Genomic DNA, 15883 nt, shown 5'->3' on the forward strand with positions numbered 1-15883 from the left:
TTCCGGACCGGGGTGGGCGGAACGCATCCAGCCTCTGGCTGCCAGTTTAACACCCCTGCTCTAGATTTTTTTTTTTTTATTTACATTTATATCCCGCCCTTCTCCAAAGACTCAGGGCAGCTTACAGTGTGTAAGGCAATAGTCTCATTCTATTTGTATATTTACAAAGTCAACTTATTGCCCCCCGCAACAATCTGGGTACTCATTTTACCTACCTTATAAAGGATGGAAGGCTGAGTCAACCTTGGGCCTGGTGGGATTCGAGCCTGCAGTAATTGCAGGCTGCTGTGTTTTAATAACAGGCTATCTTACAGCCTGAGCCACCACGGCCCTAGATTATTGAGATAGATGAAATTTGTAGTCTTCATATTATTTGCGAATGATTGTGAAACTGCCTGTAGAAACATTAGCACTGGATTAAAGGAAATGATAATATGCATTTACTTCTGGTACAGTTTTCAGTTGTGTTTTTCCTTTTCTTGACATTTAATATGTTCTATATTGTTTTTACTGGTTCAGGTGTGGACACTATGAAAAACTATGAAAAAGTTTTACGACAAATTCGCTATCGTAATTGGCATACATCTTCCTTTTCTGATAGAAAGTTTAGAATCAAATGCTCAGAACTGAATGGGCGCTATACCAGCAATGAATTCAATTTAGAAGTAAGTAGCATTTTAAAAAACCAATTAACAATTATTTCTATATTAGAAACTAAAAGGCACAGGCAGTGTTTGGTATCTATTAATATAACACAATTTTCAGATAATTTAGTGAACATGTGGTTATTTCTCAATATGTTATTAGGTACCAGTGCAGTCATAAACCCAGGGAATAAATTAAGAAACTATAATAGAGTGTGGGAATGATTTCAGAGAAAGGGTGGAAGAGAAGCTAAGAAACAATCAGGTAAATGAGGCTGAACCCTCAGTAACTTAACAGTCAGGGTGTCCTGATCCTGCTCACACACGCACATATCACAGGTGAGGTAAAAATTTTAATTGAGGCTTTCCACACCAAATAATTTTCTCCAGAACTTCCCAGATTAACAACCATGCGACTCCTCAAGAGTTCACAGTTCAGTCCAGGAACAAACCGCAGCTGAATTTGCAAGGCAGGACAAGTCCACAAGGCAAAGGCAAGTCCTTGAGGCAAAAACAAGTATATGAGGCACAGGCAAAATCTGGGAAGCAAGTCCAGAGGTCAAGGCATGAGTCAGGGTCCAAGGTACACAGTCCGAGTCAGGAAACAAGATTCAAGGCAAGAGGTATGGAAGCTGATGAATGCAAGGCAAGGAAACAGACACATTCTCAGCATTGTTTCATTCTACTTGCTGAGCTAAATAGCCACTTCTCGGTATATCCATCAACAGGAACAAAGCTCCTGCCTCACAGGTAGCCTGGCTGACCTTTGTTGTGCCTGCTTTTTCTCAACCCTATGCACTCTTGGATCAGGAAGAAGAGGCAATTCTTCCACATCTCTTCTGACCAGCTGTAGTTGCATGCCTTCTGCTTCTGAAACCTCTGGGCTTCTAAACTGCAGTTGTGCCTGTCCCGCCCCTAACTTAGGCAGCCACTCATCCAGCCACTCCTCTTGAGATGGCTCTGTGGTGCTTGGCCTCATCACTTCTGACTCAGAGCATCTGGGAACCTCTGGAGGTTCCTCCATATCCCCCTTCGATGGTCCTGGAATTAACTGTTCCTCATCTGAACTGGCATCTGGAGAGGCGTCTGGGGACTTGTCCAGGGAAGCCTCACATAGCAGCCATCACATAAAGAAAGAAACTTAGAAAGCGCTGCCTTAATGAAGTGGTGGCTGGAAGTTTTGTTTTTTCAGATTTGCAAGATTCTATTAATGTAGTGTTACAATAAAGTAGATATAACTCATCTACTCATGTTTCCTATCTGGTTTACCTAGGAAAGCTGACAGATACTTTCTCGTCATTTAATTAATTTGATTAATAATTTTTCACTAGTACATTTTTAAACCAGATATTGAAATGAAACTACAGCCACCTATCTCCATAACCCCATCTCAGACACACCAACAACAGCCAAGCCTCCTACAACTGACCCCATTTCATTGGGTTCACAACCCCTAGTGATCACAGAAAAGGAAGTGCAGGACCTATTTCACAGACAAAAGCCAGGAAAAGCTCCAGGCCCAGACAAGATAACTCCTTCTTGCTTAAAAGTCTGTGTGGACCAATTGGCCCCCATCTTCACCCATATTTTCAATAAATCACTAGAGATGTGTTATGTTCCTTCTTGCTTCAAACGATCTACCATCATCCCAGTGCCGAAGAAGCCCACCATCAAGGAACTGAATGACTACAGACCAGTTGCTTTAACATCTGTAGTCATGAAAACCTTTGAAAGGCTAGTGCTTTCCTACCTGAAAACCATCACGGATCCGCCTAGACCCTTGCAATTTGCATACCAAGCAAATAGATCAACAGATGATGCTGTTAATATGGCTCTGCACTACATCCTACAACATCTTGAGTCTCCAAAGACCTATGCAAGGGTCCTTTTTGTAGACTTTAGTTCAGCATTCAATACCATCATTCCAGACATTCTTCTAACTAAGCTAAACCAGCTACAGGTACCGGAACAGACTTGTAAGTGGATCACAAGCTTCCTAACAAACAGGAAGCAGCAGGTGAAGCTAAGCAAGATCACATCAAATACCTGTACAATTAGCACAGGGCCCCCCCAAGGCTGTGTGCTCTCCCCACTTCTCTTCTCTCTGTATACCAATGACTGCATCTCCAATGATCCATTTGTTAAGCTACTGAAGTTCGCAGATGACACAACAGTGATTGGTCTCATTCGAGACAATGATGAATCCGCATATAGACGAGAGGTCGAACGACTAGCCTTGTGGTGCAACCAAAACAATCTGGAACTGAACACACTCAAAACCGTAGAAATGGTGGTAGACTTTAGGAAAAACCCTTCCATACTTCCACCTCTCACAATACTTGACAACACAGTATCAACAGTAGAAACCTTCAAATTTCTGGGTTCTATCATATCGCAAGATCTCAAATGGACAGCTAACATCAAAAACATCATTAAAAGGACAACAAAGAATGTTCTTTCTGCGCCAACTCAGTAAGCTCAAACTGCCCAAGGAGCTGCTGATCCAATTCTACAGAGGAATTATTGAGTCTGTCATTTGCACCTCTATAACTGTCTGGTTCGGTTCTGCAACCCAACAAGAAAAACACAGACTTCAGAGGATAATTAGAACTGCAGAAAAAATAATTGCTACCAACTTGCCTTCCATTGAGGACCTGTATACTGCGAATCAAGAAGAGGGCCATGAAAATATTTGCAGATCCCTCGCATCCTGGACATAAACTGTTTCAACTCCTACCCTCAAAACGACGCTATAGAGCACTGCACACCAGAACAACTAGACACAAGAACAGTTTTTTCCCGAAGGCCATCACTCTGCTAAACAAATAATTCCCTCAACACTGTCAGACTATTTACTGAATCTGCACTACTATTAATCGTTTCATAGTTCCCATCACCAATCTCTTTCCACTTATGACTGTATGACTATAACTTGTTGCTGGCAATCCTTATGATTTATATTGATATATTGATCATCAATTGTGTTGTAAATGTTGTACCTAGATGAACGTATCTTTTCTTTTATGTACACTGAGAGCATATGCACCAAGACAAATTCCTTGTGTGTCCAATCACACTTGGCCAATAAAATTCTATTCTATTCTATTCTATTCAATGAACTCTGGGGTTTTGTAACTTGGGTTTTTTTAGGGAATATTGCTGCAACAAAATAGTGAAATATACTAGTTCCAAAATTACTTTGCTGGTGACATGCATTGCTGGTTGGCCCCCCAGTAAAGACCCGTCCATCTGCTCAAACCGAATCGGTTGAGCTAACCTGTGCAGGCGCACCCCCGGGTCAGATGCCAACCCCATACTCTTGAGGTACTGGGTGCATCCTGAATCTATGAGGGCAGCACATTTCTAATGCTGGCTAGCCTCCAATACCACTGGCATGATGAAAGGTTTTATGGGTATATGGACCATTGGGTCAGCCTCCCGCTTGCTCTCACTGGTGTCAGTCTTGTTGATGGGACTGGAGACCTCCTCCACTGGGGTTGACTAGGCTTGGACCCTCTGATGTGTCCCACAGGACCTTTCTGGTGTCAACTGGATGGTTTTCCTGGCAGACCCTTGTTTAGTGCTGCTAGGACCTGGTGGTGCTTGGTACCATCATCTGTGCATTCGGCGGTTTGGTGGTCCAGTCAACCACACCGAAAGCACATCATCACTGGTCTGGCGGGTAGGACTACTGCCATAGGAGGTACTGATACTGGGGGAGGCTGTACTACTGGGACATGGCTGGCTGGACAGGGTGGTGGGCATTGGCCTCTAGGACTCCACTCCCTCTTCTGCCAATCTTCTCTGAACTCAATGTCTAGTTCTGTTGCTGCCTGGAACCAGGCTACCAGCCTTGGGGCCAGGCCCTAACATATACAGGCCTGCTGCAGTGTTTTATCAAGCCCGGCCCAAAACTGGTGTACCATCAGCCGCTCAGGCCACCGTTGGACCTTTCCTACCAGCCTCCTAAACTCCCTGATATTGTCCATTATGGGCCTCCCTCTCTGCTTCACCTTCATTAAGTCTCCCTCAGCTTGCTCTGCCCTGGTATGGTCCTCAAATCTTTCTTGTGGACAGAAAAAGGCCCACATCCCCTAATTCGGTGGCAAGGTCACTGTAGAAATCAGCCATCCACTCAGTGGCCTCTCCCTCCATGACTGCCATCACCACTATGACCATGTCCCATTGGGACGTATATAGTCTACCATAACAGTCAAAATGGTTAAGCACCTGCCCAAGGAACAGGACCACTTTCTCGGGGTTGCTGTAAAATGCTGGTAGGTCCCACCGGCCCATGTAGACAGGCCCTTGGCTTGCTGGCGTCGAACTGGGAAAGTCTGCATCTGTTCTTTGAATGCTTGTTGCCTCTCCCACCCCCCACCCCCCATTGTTAATAGGAGAGCCTGGCTGCTCTTGTTTCATCTGGGGTAATCTTCTGGGTCACCCCTCTCAGGCTTCCCTGGTTGTCATAATGCCTCCCTATGCCTGGCAGCCGGGAACAGCAAGGCGGCTCATCCAGTCCCTGGGGCCCCGGGGAGGGGGGTCATCCCACCTCAGGTCTCTGCCAGACACTGCTACAGCCCTGCTCCCTGAATCCGGCCTCTCCATACATTTCCTGTAGCACCTCAATGGTTTGGTTTCTAACAGCAATAGAATAATTCCAATTGTCATCCTCAGAAATCCGACGCTCTCACCATTGGGAGAAAAGCTCTCTTGAAGGAGTGAGCAAGGGTTCTGGGGTTGGACGGGCTCTAAAGTCCGCAATCCTAGTATTGCCAAGCCACCAGTCCCTAGTGTCACCTGGCTCAGTCTCCGCTGGTTACAGTTGGGCTTCCAAAGGTTTCTGCCATCCTGGCCATTCCTTTGGCCTGACATTTGCATGGGTTTCTTCAGCTTGAAGAAAAGCCTCTAGCACAGTAGCTTCAGTGGGAGCTACTGATTTCTCAAGGTCAGCTGCCTCCAACTCTGGCACCGTGCCTTTAGCCATGGTTGCTTGGGAGCCCTAACAACTCTGTCAGGTTCCAGACTAAAGAAGAAGAAAGGACAAACCTGGTCTGTTGCTGCCTTCTTTATTTCTTTCTGGCACATACTGACAATCAATAAAGAACTCATAGTTAGGGCTAGCTGCCCTTGCTCCCCACCACCTTTTATACTATAATCACCGCCCACCCAATCACATGCGCAGCTCCCTCCCACGTGTTCCGGAAGTAGGGGAATACTCAGTAGTCAGCATCCATCAGTCCCTTAGTTCTTGTTCATTATCCCCAGTCCGCCTGGCAGTGTCCTCTGAGATGGAAACCCATTCCTTCTGATCTCTGCCAGGAGAGTCAGAGAGAGAGCCAAAGAGATCGGTGGCCTTTCCATGCTTCGTCTTCTTCCTGGATGGCGTCATCACCGTGTGACTGCCTCTCAGCTGTTCAGTGGCCACACGGCTTCTCCAAAATATGGCAGGGGTCCCCGGCCGTTTGGAGCAGTGCTGTCACCGAACCAGCTTGGAAACTTTGCAGCACCATGGCGGGCAGCTCCTGCAGCATCTTTGGCAACTGGGCTAGCACTGGCTGGCTGTCCCATATGTCGCATCCCCCCACTCCTGAATGGCAGCTCTGGACCAGCTGGCATGCCGGAGTTGACACTTTCCAGCATTAGTTGACTGACATGCTGTATTTGTGATGCAATTGATTAAGTCCAGTTCAACTAATCTCATAGTCTTTTTCACCCCTGAAACTGTATGAGAGTCTCTTTTTTTCATAATTGCTTCCTCTGATTTAGTTGGTAAATCTGAAATCATCACCCTATGGATTAAGTGCTCTCATATAGAGGAAATGCAAATTGTGACCTGATAATACTTCTGCCTGAATATAACTTCTTGGCTTGACTATTATGCAAAATCTTATTAGCATTATTGTGAATGCTTCATATTTGTAATATTAGTTTCTGTTTTCTTCTAGGTTAATATTCTACATAATTCCAACTCTAATTCCAAGGAATATGCAAATCTTATGATAAAAGAGCCACAATTTTTCCAATCTATCCATCACCCAGAGGAAAGCACAAACAATATTCAAAGCTCAGGTATTACATGAATTAAGTAGATAAGAATGGATTTAACAAAAATTGACCTACATTCTGTTTATGTAGAAGTACATCTAATGAAGGGGAGCCCACCATTTCTTATTGTTAGAAAAGTTCTGTTCAATTGGAATCTGAATTCCTGTAACTTAATATGGCAGGATAATTGTACTTGCAAGACTCTGTTTATGTACAATAAAGTAGATTTAGCTAATCTGGTTGTGTTTTCTGTGTTTCTACATGGTAAAACTGACAGCAGTCATACTAATCTGAAAGTACAATTCTCCTGTCCTCTGCTTTACAGCCTGAGAAACTGAGGGCCTCTTCTGAACGTCTTGCCCTGTCCATTATCTAGTTGCAGGCTGTACTGCCTCCTTTCTGATCATTGCCTAGGCAGCATTTATTTATTTTATTTTATTTATTTTATTAAATTTCTATACCGCCCTTCTCCCGAAGGACTCAGGGCGGTGTACAGCCAAAATAAAACACAGAATATATACAATTAAAAGAATTTAAAAAGAACTATTACTGTGCGGCCGATTATTAAAACATTTAAAAATTTTAAATATTATTAAAACCCCAATTTAAAAACAACTATTTATGCCAGTCCTGCTTGAATGAATAAATATGTTTTAAGCTCACGACGAAAGGTCCCAAGATCAGGCACTTGACGTAAGCCAGGGGGGAGTTCGTTCCAGAGTGTTGGTGCTCCCACAGAGAAGGCCCTACTCCTGGGGGCCGCCAGCCGACATTGTTTGGCGGACGGCACCCTGAGAAGGCCCTCTCTGTGAGAGCGTACGGGTCGGTGGGAGGCATAAGGTAGCAGCAGGCGGTCTCGTAAGTACCCGGGTCCTAAGCCATTTGCCCATTCTTAAGGTCTTTCCCATATACAGTAGCATTACAATTTGAATATCTCCAGTGAAAGGAAACAAGTCTTTTTCCTCCTTCTTACTGCTTTAAATGAAGATTGATATCATATCACCCTTTAAGGCTATTAAAGCTAAGCATGCTGCACCTCTTTCCTTAACAATTTCTTATAAGATTAAAGTTTCCAATATCCCCACCCCCACCCCCATGACACAATGGTGCATATTTCCTTAGTGGTGGTGGTGGTATTCTTTTCTTCTTACAACTTATTGACTGCCCAATGAAATTAGAAGAAACATGAAAACAACTGAAAACCTAAAATCAGACAGCCCAGACTAAACTAAATACCCTTTTAAAATCTTTTTTAGACTGCAATACCCAGAACCAGACATATTTTCCCATGAGCCTTAAGAAGGGAGAATATAGTAGAATAGTTGGCCAATTTCCCCTCCCTTGGACTCACGGCTAGTTTTAATACATCCCAAAATAGCATTTGATTTTTGTCAGTTGCATCACATTGTTCGCTTATGTGCAGCCTCTGATCCACTAGAACACCCAGATACTTTTCATATGTATTACTACCAAGCCAGATCTCTTTCTTGCACCTATTCTTGTGCCTTTCATTTTTTCTTTTCAGATGCAGGAGTTTTTATTTCGCCATATTAAACTTTGTATAATTCATTTTGGTCCTGTGTCTAAAATCCTGTGCCTGTCTAAAATATTTTAAATCATCTCTTTCTGATTGTTTGCTTTAGTTTTGAGTGATCTGTAAATTTGATAATTGTCCCTTCAAATCTTTCATCCGTGTTATTAATAACATTTTGAATAGCACAAAGGTAGTATTCCACTCAATACTTTTCTCCAAGATGGTGTAAAACCATTTATAAGTTCCTTCTATTTGCTAGCATTCAGCTGATTGTGAATCAATATATAACATAACTCTTGTTTTACCATTTTATTGATAAAGATATTAGAAATTTGTTGAATGCTTGGCTAAGATCAAGGTAAACACACACACTATGCCCATGGCCTTCACCACTTCACCTATTAACTCTGGTTAAATTTGATGTTGTTACTTTCAGCCTATCTTCTTTCTCCTGGAAAGGTAATTTTGAAGTTAAGTCAAACATCCAAACATGTTTCACCGGTAAATATAATATGCACTTCTTTCACCTCCTCACTTAAATCATTAGTAAAAATATTTTAAAAACTGAGGAATAGCACCCTGGCAGGCAGCTGGGATAGGGATCAAGCCCAAGAATTCTGTTCCTCCATCGAGATCTAGAGGCTCATAAACCTGTCAGATAATATTTCCAGATATCACCTCTATCAGCTGATCAGATTCTATGCATCCAACTTCCAACTCAAAGCAAACATGCATTATTTTATGTACACAGCAACCAATTAATGATTCTTTTGGCCCATCCTTCACTACCAAGGTCCAAATCACTCTAAAAAGTGCTACATTCCATGAAAGCTGTAAGTGTGGAAAAGTACTGACATTTCACCATCAATATGGCCATGATGTAAGCTCATATTTGAGCTTGCATATGCATCTGGTCACATTCAATGTTTCAGTTTCACTAGTATCATAATGAATCATCACTTGACAGAGAGAGGAAGAGGCCATATGGAGTAATCCTGTCTAAAACCTTCATGTCGTTCATATTCCAGATGCCCAACCAAACTGCCATCCCTTCATTGCTAGGGAATTCATTCCCAATCAAACACACCATTCTTTCTCTAAACACATCTTGTGATGGAGAACCCTTCTGCTATAAATAGTTCATCATCAACGCAACTTAAACCATGATCCAAGGAACAATATTTTTCCCATCAACACCATTTGCATAGTTAGTAATTGCAGTATTTTTCTTTCCTTTTCCTGTCCTATTCCATGAGAATAATGATTACACCCTCTGGGCCTTAAGCTTTCTTCCAAGGTTTTCAAAATCTGTGGCAATGTGCTTATAGCTGCTTCTTGAAGTATTATATGTCAACAAGTGCCCTAGCAGGAAGGATTAATTTTTTGCTGGACTTAATTAGAGTTGAAAGTTCTGTTATGTCCCTGATCTATGCTAGTGGCACAAGCAGACTTTACAAGCCATTGAGTCTGATCAGCATACACTTGTTGCAGTTCTTCATATTAATGAACAACCAATTCCCCAACTCTTTTTCTTTGTCTTAATAGCTGCATTCTCTCTGCCACTTAGGAACCTAACATCCTAGTCTCTAATTCTGAAGTATCATTTTCTTTTTCCTTCCCTAAGTTTTATTGTTCCAGTGATACAGAATACCTTTGGCATCCTTCTATTCAGTGAGCTTGCTCCTCTCTTTTTCTGTCCATATACAGAGTTGCTTCCAGTATTAATTTCTGTTGTGACATCTGCTTTCTTTCTACTGATAAAACATTGTATTTTCTTATCAGCTTAAATGTTTCTGTTTGCTGCTTCTGTCCCTAGACCTTTTCTTCAATGTTGTAATGTCCTTGCATTGGTGGTAAATATATGCCAGGTTGTTTTCTGGCAGGAAAAAAAACTTGCCATTGGCATTGCAGGTGCTCATCATAAACTCATGCCCTTTCATTGTTGCTTTTACTTATTAAAACATCATTAGAGAGTTATTATTCATTCTTTGTCCCTTCTCAAACATTTGGGTTAACCAAGTACAAACACATGACTTATGAAGATGTATTGTGGATGTATTAAACTCCCCTGCCAGCTTCTTCTTACCTCTTCCTTTTGGTTTGCTCAGTGAGCTTTACCTGAACAAAGAGCATGGTGGCACCAGATAACCTCTTCCCTGGATTTTACATGTGTTGCACCTCCTAGTATCCATGGATACAAAATGAGTGTGCGGGGAGGATACTTTTGTATAAATAGTTTTATGTATTAAGGCCCCCTCCATACTGATGATGATATTGTGTACATGATTCTATTGGAAAATATATTCTCCATTTACATATCCACTGACTGTGTAAGTAGTTTCTGGAACTGAGGAGCTGGAATTATATAACAATAATAATGATTTATATTGATATATTGACCATCAATTGTGTTGTAAATGTTGTACCTTGATGAATGTATCTTTTCTTTTATGTACACTGAGAGCATATGCACCAAAACAAATTCCTTGTGTGTCGAATCACACTTGGCCAATAAAAATTCTATTCTATTCTATTCTATAAGGGATTCTATACACAAAAGACAGTTTAAATGTGATAATCACCTACAGATAAAATTGCTATTGTTTTATTTTTTTGAACTCTGTATTGGAGAATTGTATTGTTATCCTTTTTGTAATGGTTTCTTTTAAGTTCAACAACAAAACAAATGTAACTGCATTTACATTTAGGTATCATTATGAATGCTGAAAATTGCTATAATTATAACGTAACAGCTTTATTAATTAAGAAAACGCTAAAAACTCTAAATATACCTAAATGGCACTGGAAGTATATGTTAAATTGCTCCATTTTATTTCATTTCAGTACTTCCAAGTATGGCTGCTGTCATCATCATAATCTGTGTCAGTGTCTTAGTCTTCATCATAGCTATGGGGGTATACAGAATTCATTCAGCTTGCCACTATACTTCAAAGGAACATGAAACTAATAAAGAAAATGAAATGGACTGGGATGACTCAGCTCTGACTATCACAATCAATCCCATGGAAGTAAGTAGAAAAGCCTTTATTCTTGTTATGAGTCCTATTTTTCATTTATGCGCAAGAATCTTTTTCAAAAATCATCTTCAGCCACTCCCCCGATATTTACTAAAAGTAGTGGGTGAAAAGGAAAACATCCTTCCTACTTTTTGATTGGCCTTATTTCTGATGTTGGCATGAGTCTGAAAATGGTCTCTATTAGTATATCTAAAGATATACAGATACACATAGATAGGATGTTCAGGGTTCTATATTTCATGGAATTCCTATATCAGATCTCATTGGAGTATATTTGGTTTAATCTTAACCTAGAAAGATGTAAATACTATTCGTATCAATAATATATTGGAGTTATGAAAATTAATTTGAATACATTTTAATGATAGTAACCTTGTTCAGTCATTCAGGAAGGCCATATTACTTTTTTGTACTTGTAGCTTGGCCTTTTTTCACATGCTCAAGCTAATAATATATTATTGATGAATATGTCTGTATCAAAGCTACAATGAAAAAAATGAGAAGAAGTGCTTGCTTAATCAAGAACAGATGGATGACATTCAAGGCGGATTGTTTTATCTGATTAATTATTTAATGAGATCTTATAGACAAGATTTCAGGTCATATATAATTGAATGATATAACTGCTTTTGTTACTTAGTTTCATCCTTTAGCTTTTGTGAATTTTAGTAAGGGAGGTCACTTTCATTTATCTCTTGGTAAATCTGTTAGTCTATAATTTTCTCAGCTGATCGTTAGCTCTATCAAATATGATTATACATTTGAAGGGTGATTTTCTTTTCTTTTAGGTACATATAAACATGTACCAACCACACATTCTCATTTAGAGATTTACAAATAAACTTTAGAAGGTTCTTTTCTTCTTATCAGCAGCTCCACTTTATGTTTCTTTATAATACATAGAAATATGAACAACCTTGTGGAGAAGAAGAAAGTGATGAGGAAGAAATTGAAGATGAAGATGATACAACCAGTTCAGAGTCAGATGAAACTGATGAGGAAGAAGAAGAAGAGGAAGAAGCTATGGGGAATAAAGGAGACAAACAAAATACAACCAGGCAAGATCAGTTGGAATGGGATGATTCAACATTACCCTACTAGAGTCTTTAGTTTTCTTTCTCTTTTTGTATAAACCAATACTGTGTATTTTGAGTCAATCCTACTGATTCAACCATATCTTGGATCTATGAATTAATTGACAGTTTAACTTCCTATTGACTACAGATGATAAAACTGCATTGTCTGAATCTGATATAGTTGTATCACAACTACTCCCAATAGTTGTTCCTTTCCTAATATGTGAGTAATAGCACCTGGTAAAGCACACATACAACTATTAAAGAGTCACTTGTAAAAAGGACACCAACCTGACATCATACGTTTGTTAGTGCTTCGCTAGTTTCATGAAAAACCCTGTTCCTTTTAAATGTGTATAAGCAAACCCAATTCATCAGACTATAAAGAAGATAGTCCAGGTTGCTTTTAAAATTTTCCAGAGTTCACACATATGCATAAACTCTTTTTGGGATTCCTTTTAACTCTGCCTTGTTAAAGATCCTACTGTCAAAGATAGAACATGTACATGCTACTCAATGCATAGGGCAAAATTCATTTGCACATATCTTCATTTTCACATTTTTCTTGTGGCTATTTGACCTTTGCAGAGAGTTTCAAAACACACTAAACTGTATGTGTCTGTGCATGTATAAGAATGCACTGCTAATGTCCAAAGTTTGCTAAAAAGAATTCTTGTCTAGTCCCTCAATTGAAACTTAGTTAAAAGGCATGTAAATCCTATAAATGAAAACCTTTGTCTGTGATGGTTTTTCAGTGCCATACAGATTAAAAAATGTTTTCCCTTGTATGAAAGATAAAACTAGAGTGTTACTGTAGCTAATACTAAACTTTTGATCTTTAAAGGAAGTATCTTCTGAGAAAATGTAATTATAAATAATCATCCAGTTGCAGAATTTTATGGCAGCTCTGTACCATCACAGAGTTTGCTTAGAATTCAGACATGTGCTACTGTATATGTTGGAATTTAAATAATATTTATAATCTCAGGAAAAAAACACCACTCTTTTGCATGTTAAAACACTCAAAACTCTGAATGCATTGTTACAGATGGAATAGGTGTTTGATATAGTCTGTTGATCATTAAAATAAATTCTAGCAGTCAAACAAGTAATGTCATAATAATAAAAAAATCATCTAAATTTTAAATTCCTCCCCCTACCCTTGTCGTAGATCCTTCTCTTCACCAAAGATGCTTTGTTTGCAAAATTACAAAGAATTAAACACAGAACTAAAGACAGAACTTAAAAGTAAAAAAACAAACAAACCTGGTAGCATTTGAAAACATTTGGTAAAGAATAATATTGGGTAGTTTGCATTTTTCCAGCTAACCGCTATATTTTGAAGGTTTATAAGTTTGTGTGCTTTCTTATATATTTTTCTCAATATTTGTGGCTCTACATTTGAATGCCAAATAGTGCAGTATTTGATGCTGTGCATGTTTTAAATATATTCAAACATAGGCATTTGATGAAGAAGCAAAATGTTTTGTATTCATATTTTCTTAAAGATTTGTGGGCTCTTGTTCCTTTTTAGCCCACCCATTGTTGATAAAATCTCCTGTCCAATGGTTTTAGCTCAACAGCAAATACATTTGCATTTAGAATACATGTGAAGATGTCCCTCTTGTGATTACATAACTCATTCCCAGGCAAAAAGGTAACAAGAGCTTATTTTTATGTTTGCTTTTTATTTTTATCATTGCTTTGAATGTGTGTCATTTCATCCTTTCATGTCAAGAATGCCTCTATGTATGACAACTTCCAAAACAAAGACTAGTGCTGTCTGTGGCTTTGAAAGAGCTTCAAATATTATTATTTTTCTAGGAATAATTTTAGTAAAGGTTGTATAAGAAATTGTCTGTACAAGTTCAGACTATTGTTATAGCCTACTAACTAACAGCAACTGCCTACGTTCTCCTATTGGATCTTTTAATTAGAAATGACAGAGACTCTGTGTTCAAGAGAGCTGCGTTACTACTAGACCATTACATGCCCTGCTATTTGCAAAGTTTTACATCATTTTGAATCTTGAAGGACTAAAGTAAATCTCTTTGAACAATTGTCTATATCTAATGAATATGATGAAATTATATTTTTCTCTGAATGCATATGGATTTTTCATAACTGTGCATTATATCAGAAATACATTAAAGCAGACAGATGATGATGATGACGATGACGACGATGCTGATATATATATATCCTACTGAATCCTAATAGCTCATGAGCATATCCTAAATTAAAAATTAAATAATTCAAATTTTAGGATGCAGGATTATTTCCTCTTCAAAGTAAAATACATGATAAAGCTGTATTTTTGCTTATTTATTTTAACAACCTAGCGAACCAGATGATATTACCTGATTTTAACTGGATTAAATTTTTCTACAATGGTTTTGTTTTACTTGAAAAATACAGCTGTTCTACAACTTCCAAATTAGCTTTCATCTGTTTGACTTCTGAGTTCAAACTGACTCTTAATTGTATATGTTCACACTGGTCTTTTAAACTATGTGGTAGTGTATCTGAGTGCAGTTTTACTCTGCAAAATAATATAACAAGTGAATCAAAACCCAAATATTATAGAATAGAATAGAATAGAATAGAATTTTTATTGGCCAAGTGTGATTGGACACACAAGGAATTTGTCTTGGTGCATATGCTCTCAGTGTACATAAAAGAAAAGATACGTTCATCAAGGTATATTAGGGGTTTAGGCCTAAAGTAATCTAAGATTGTGTCTCACTTTAGATATGAAAACTGACTGGGTAATTTTAGGCCAGTCATACTCTCTCAGCTCAGTCCACCTCACAAGGTATGGGTGCTATCACCTTAGGTAAATGAATTTTCCTTACCTTTCATGGCCATATTCCTAACATACAAATAATTATTTCTACATTTTTATTTATTTTGTATGATTTAGGAAAACACAAGTGGTATTCTATCTCAGTCTGTTTAGTTGTGTGAGCTAAAGTGTTTCTTTTAATTTTAGTAGATGTAGTACTGAACTGTCAATTTTAAATTTCTTAAAAACTGCCAACATTTTTTACTGTGTTGTACGGCCAGAAAACATGCTTGAGTGAAAAAATGTAAGACAAATGTTCCACCCTCACCATCAAATAGGGAGAAATAGTGAAAACTGAAGGAATCAAGGTGCCCAGTGGAAATATCAAAAGTCTGTATTATTATTATTATTATTATTATTATTATTATTATTATTATTATTATTATTATTATTATTATTATTATTATTATTATTATTATTTAATTTTTATACCACCCGAAGGACTCAGGGCGGTTCACAGCCAAGTAAAAGCCAACAATCAATAAATACGATACAGATAAAACCAATAATTAAAAGACTTATTCAATTTGGCCCCAGTTAAAAATACATAAAACCATAAAACCCCATTAAAATTTAAAAAATCAATAATAAAATTCTAAAAAATTCTATGCCAGTCCTGCGCGGAAGAATAGATATGTCTTCAGCTCGCGGCGAAACAATTACTACAAATACCTGGACATCCTTCAGGTTGACAACAT

General features: G+C 38.8%; 1 protein-coding gene across 1 annotated transcript in view; it reads left to right on the forward strand.

Moving 5' to 3' along the window:
- The window catches only part of CLSTN2 (calsyntenin 2), a 322206-nt gene extending 309196 nt beyond the window's left edge, over nucleotides 1–13010 (forward strand). Inside the window, exons 14-17 of the mRNA XM_058188868.1 lie at nucleotides 520–665; nucleotides 6593–6716; nucleotides 11071–11255; nucleotides 12168–13010. Of these exons, the coding sequence (XP_058044851.1) occupies nucleotides 520–665; nucleotides 6593–6716; nucleotides 11071–11255; nucleotides 12168–12365 (653 nt within the window). The 3' untranslated portion in view covers nucleotides 12366–13010. The remainder of the gene's footprint in view (nucleotides 1–519; nucleotides 666–6592; nucleotides 6717–11070; nucleotides 11256–12167) is intronic.
- The last annotated feature ends 2873 nt before the right edge of the window (nucleotides 13011–15883 follow it).

This window comes from Ahaetulla prasina, chromosome 6, assembly GCF_028640845.1.
Source record: "Ahaetulla prasina isolate Xishuangbanna chromosome 6, ASM2864084v1, whole genome shotgun sequence".
Classification (NCBI taxonomy): Eukaryota; Metazoa; Chordata; class Lepidosauria; order Squamata; family Colubridae; genus Ahaetulla; species Ahaetulla prasina.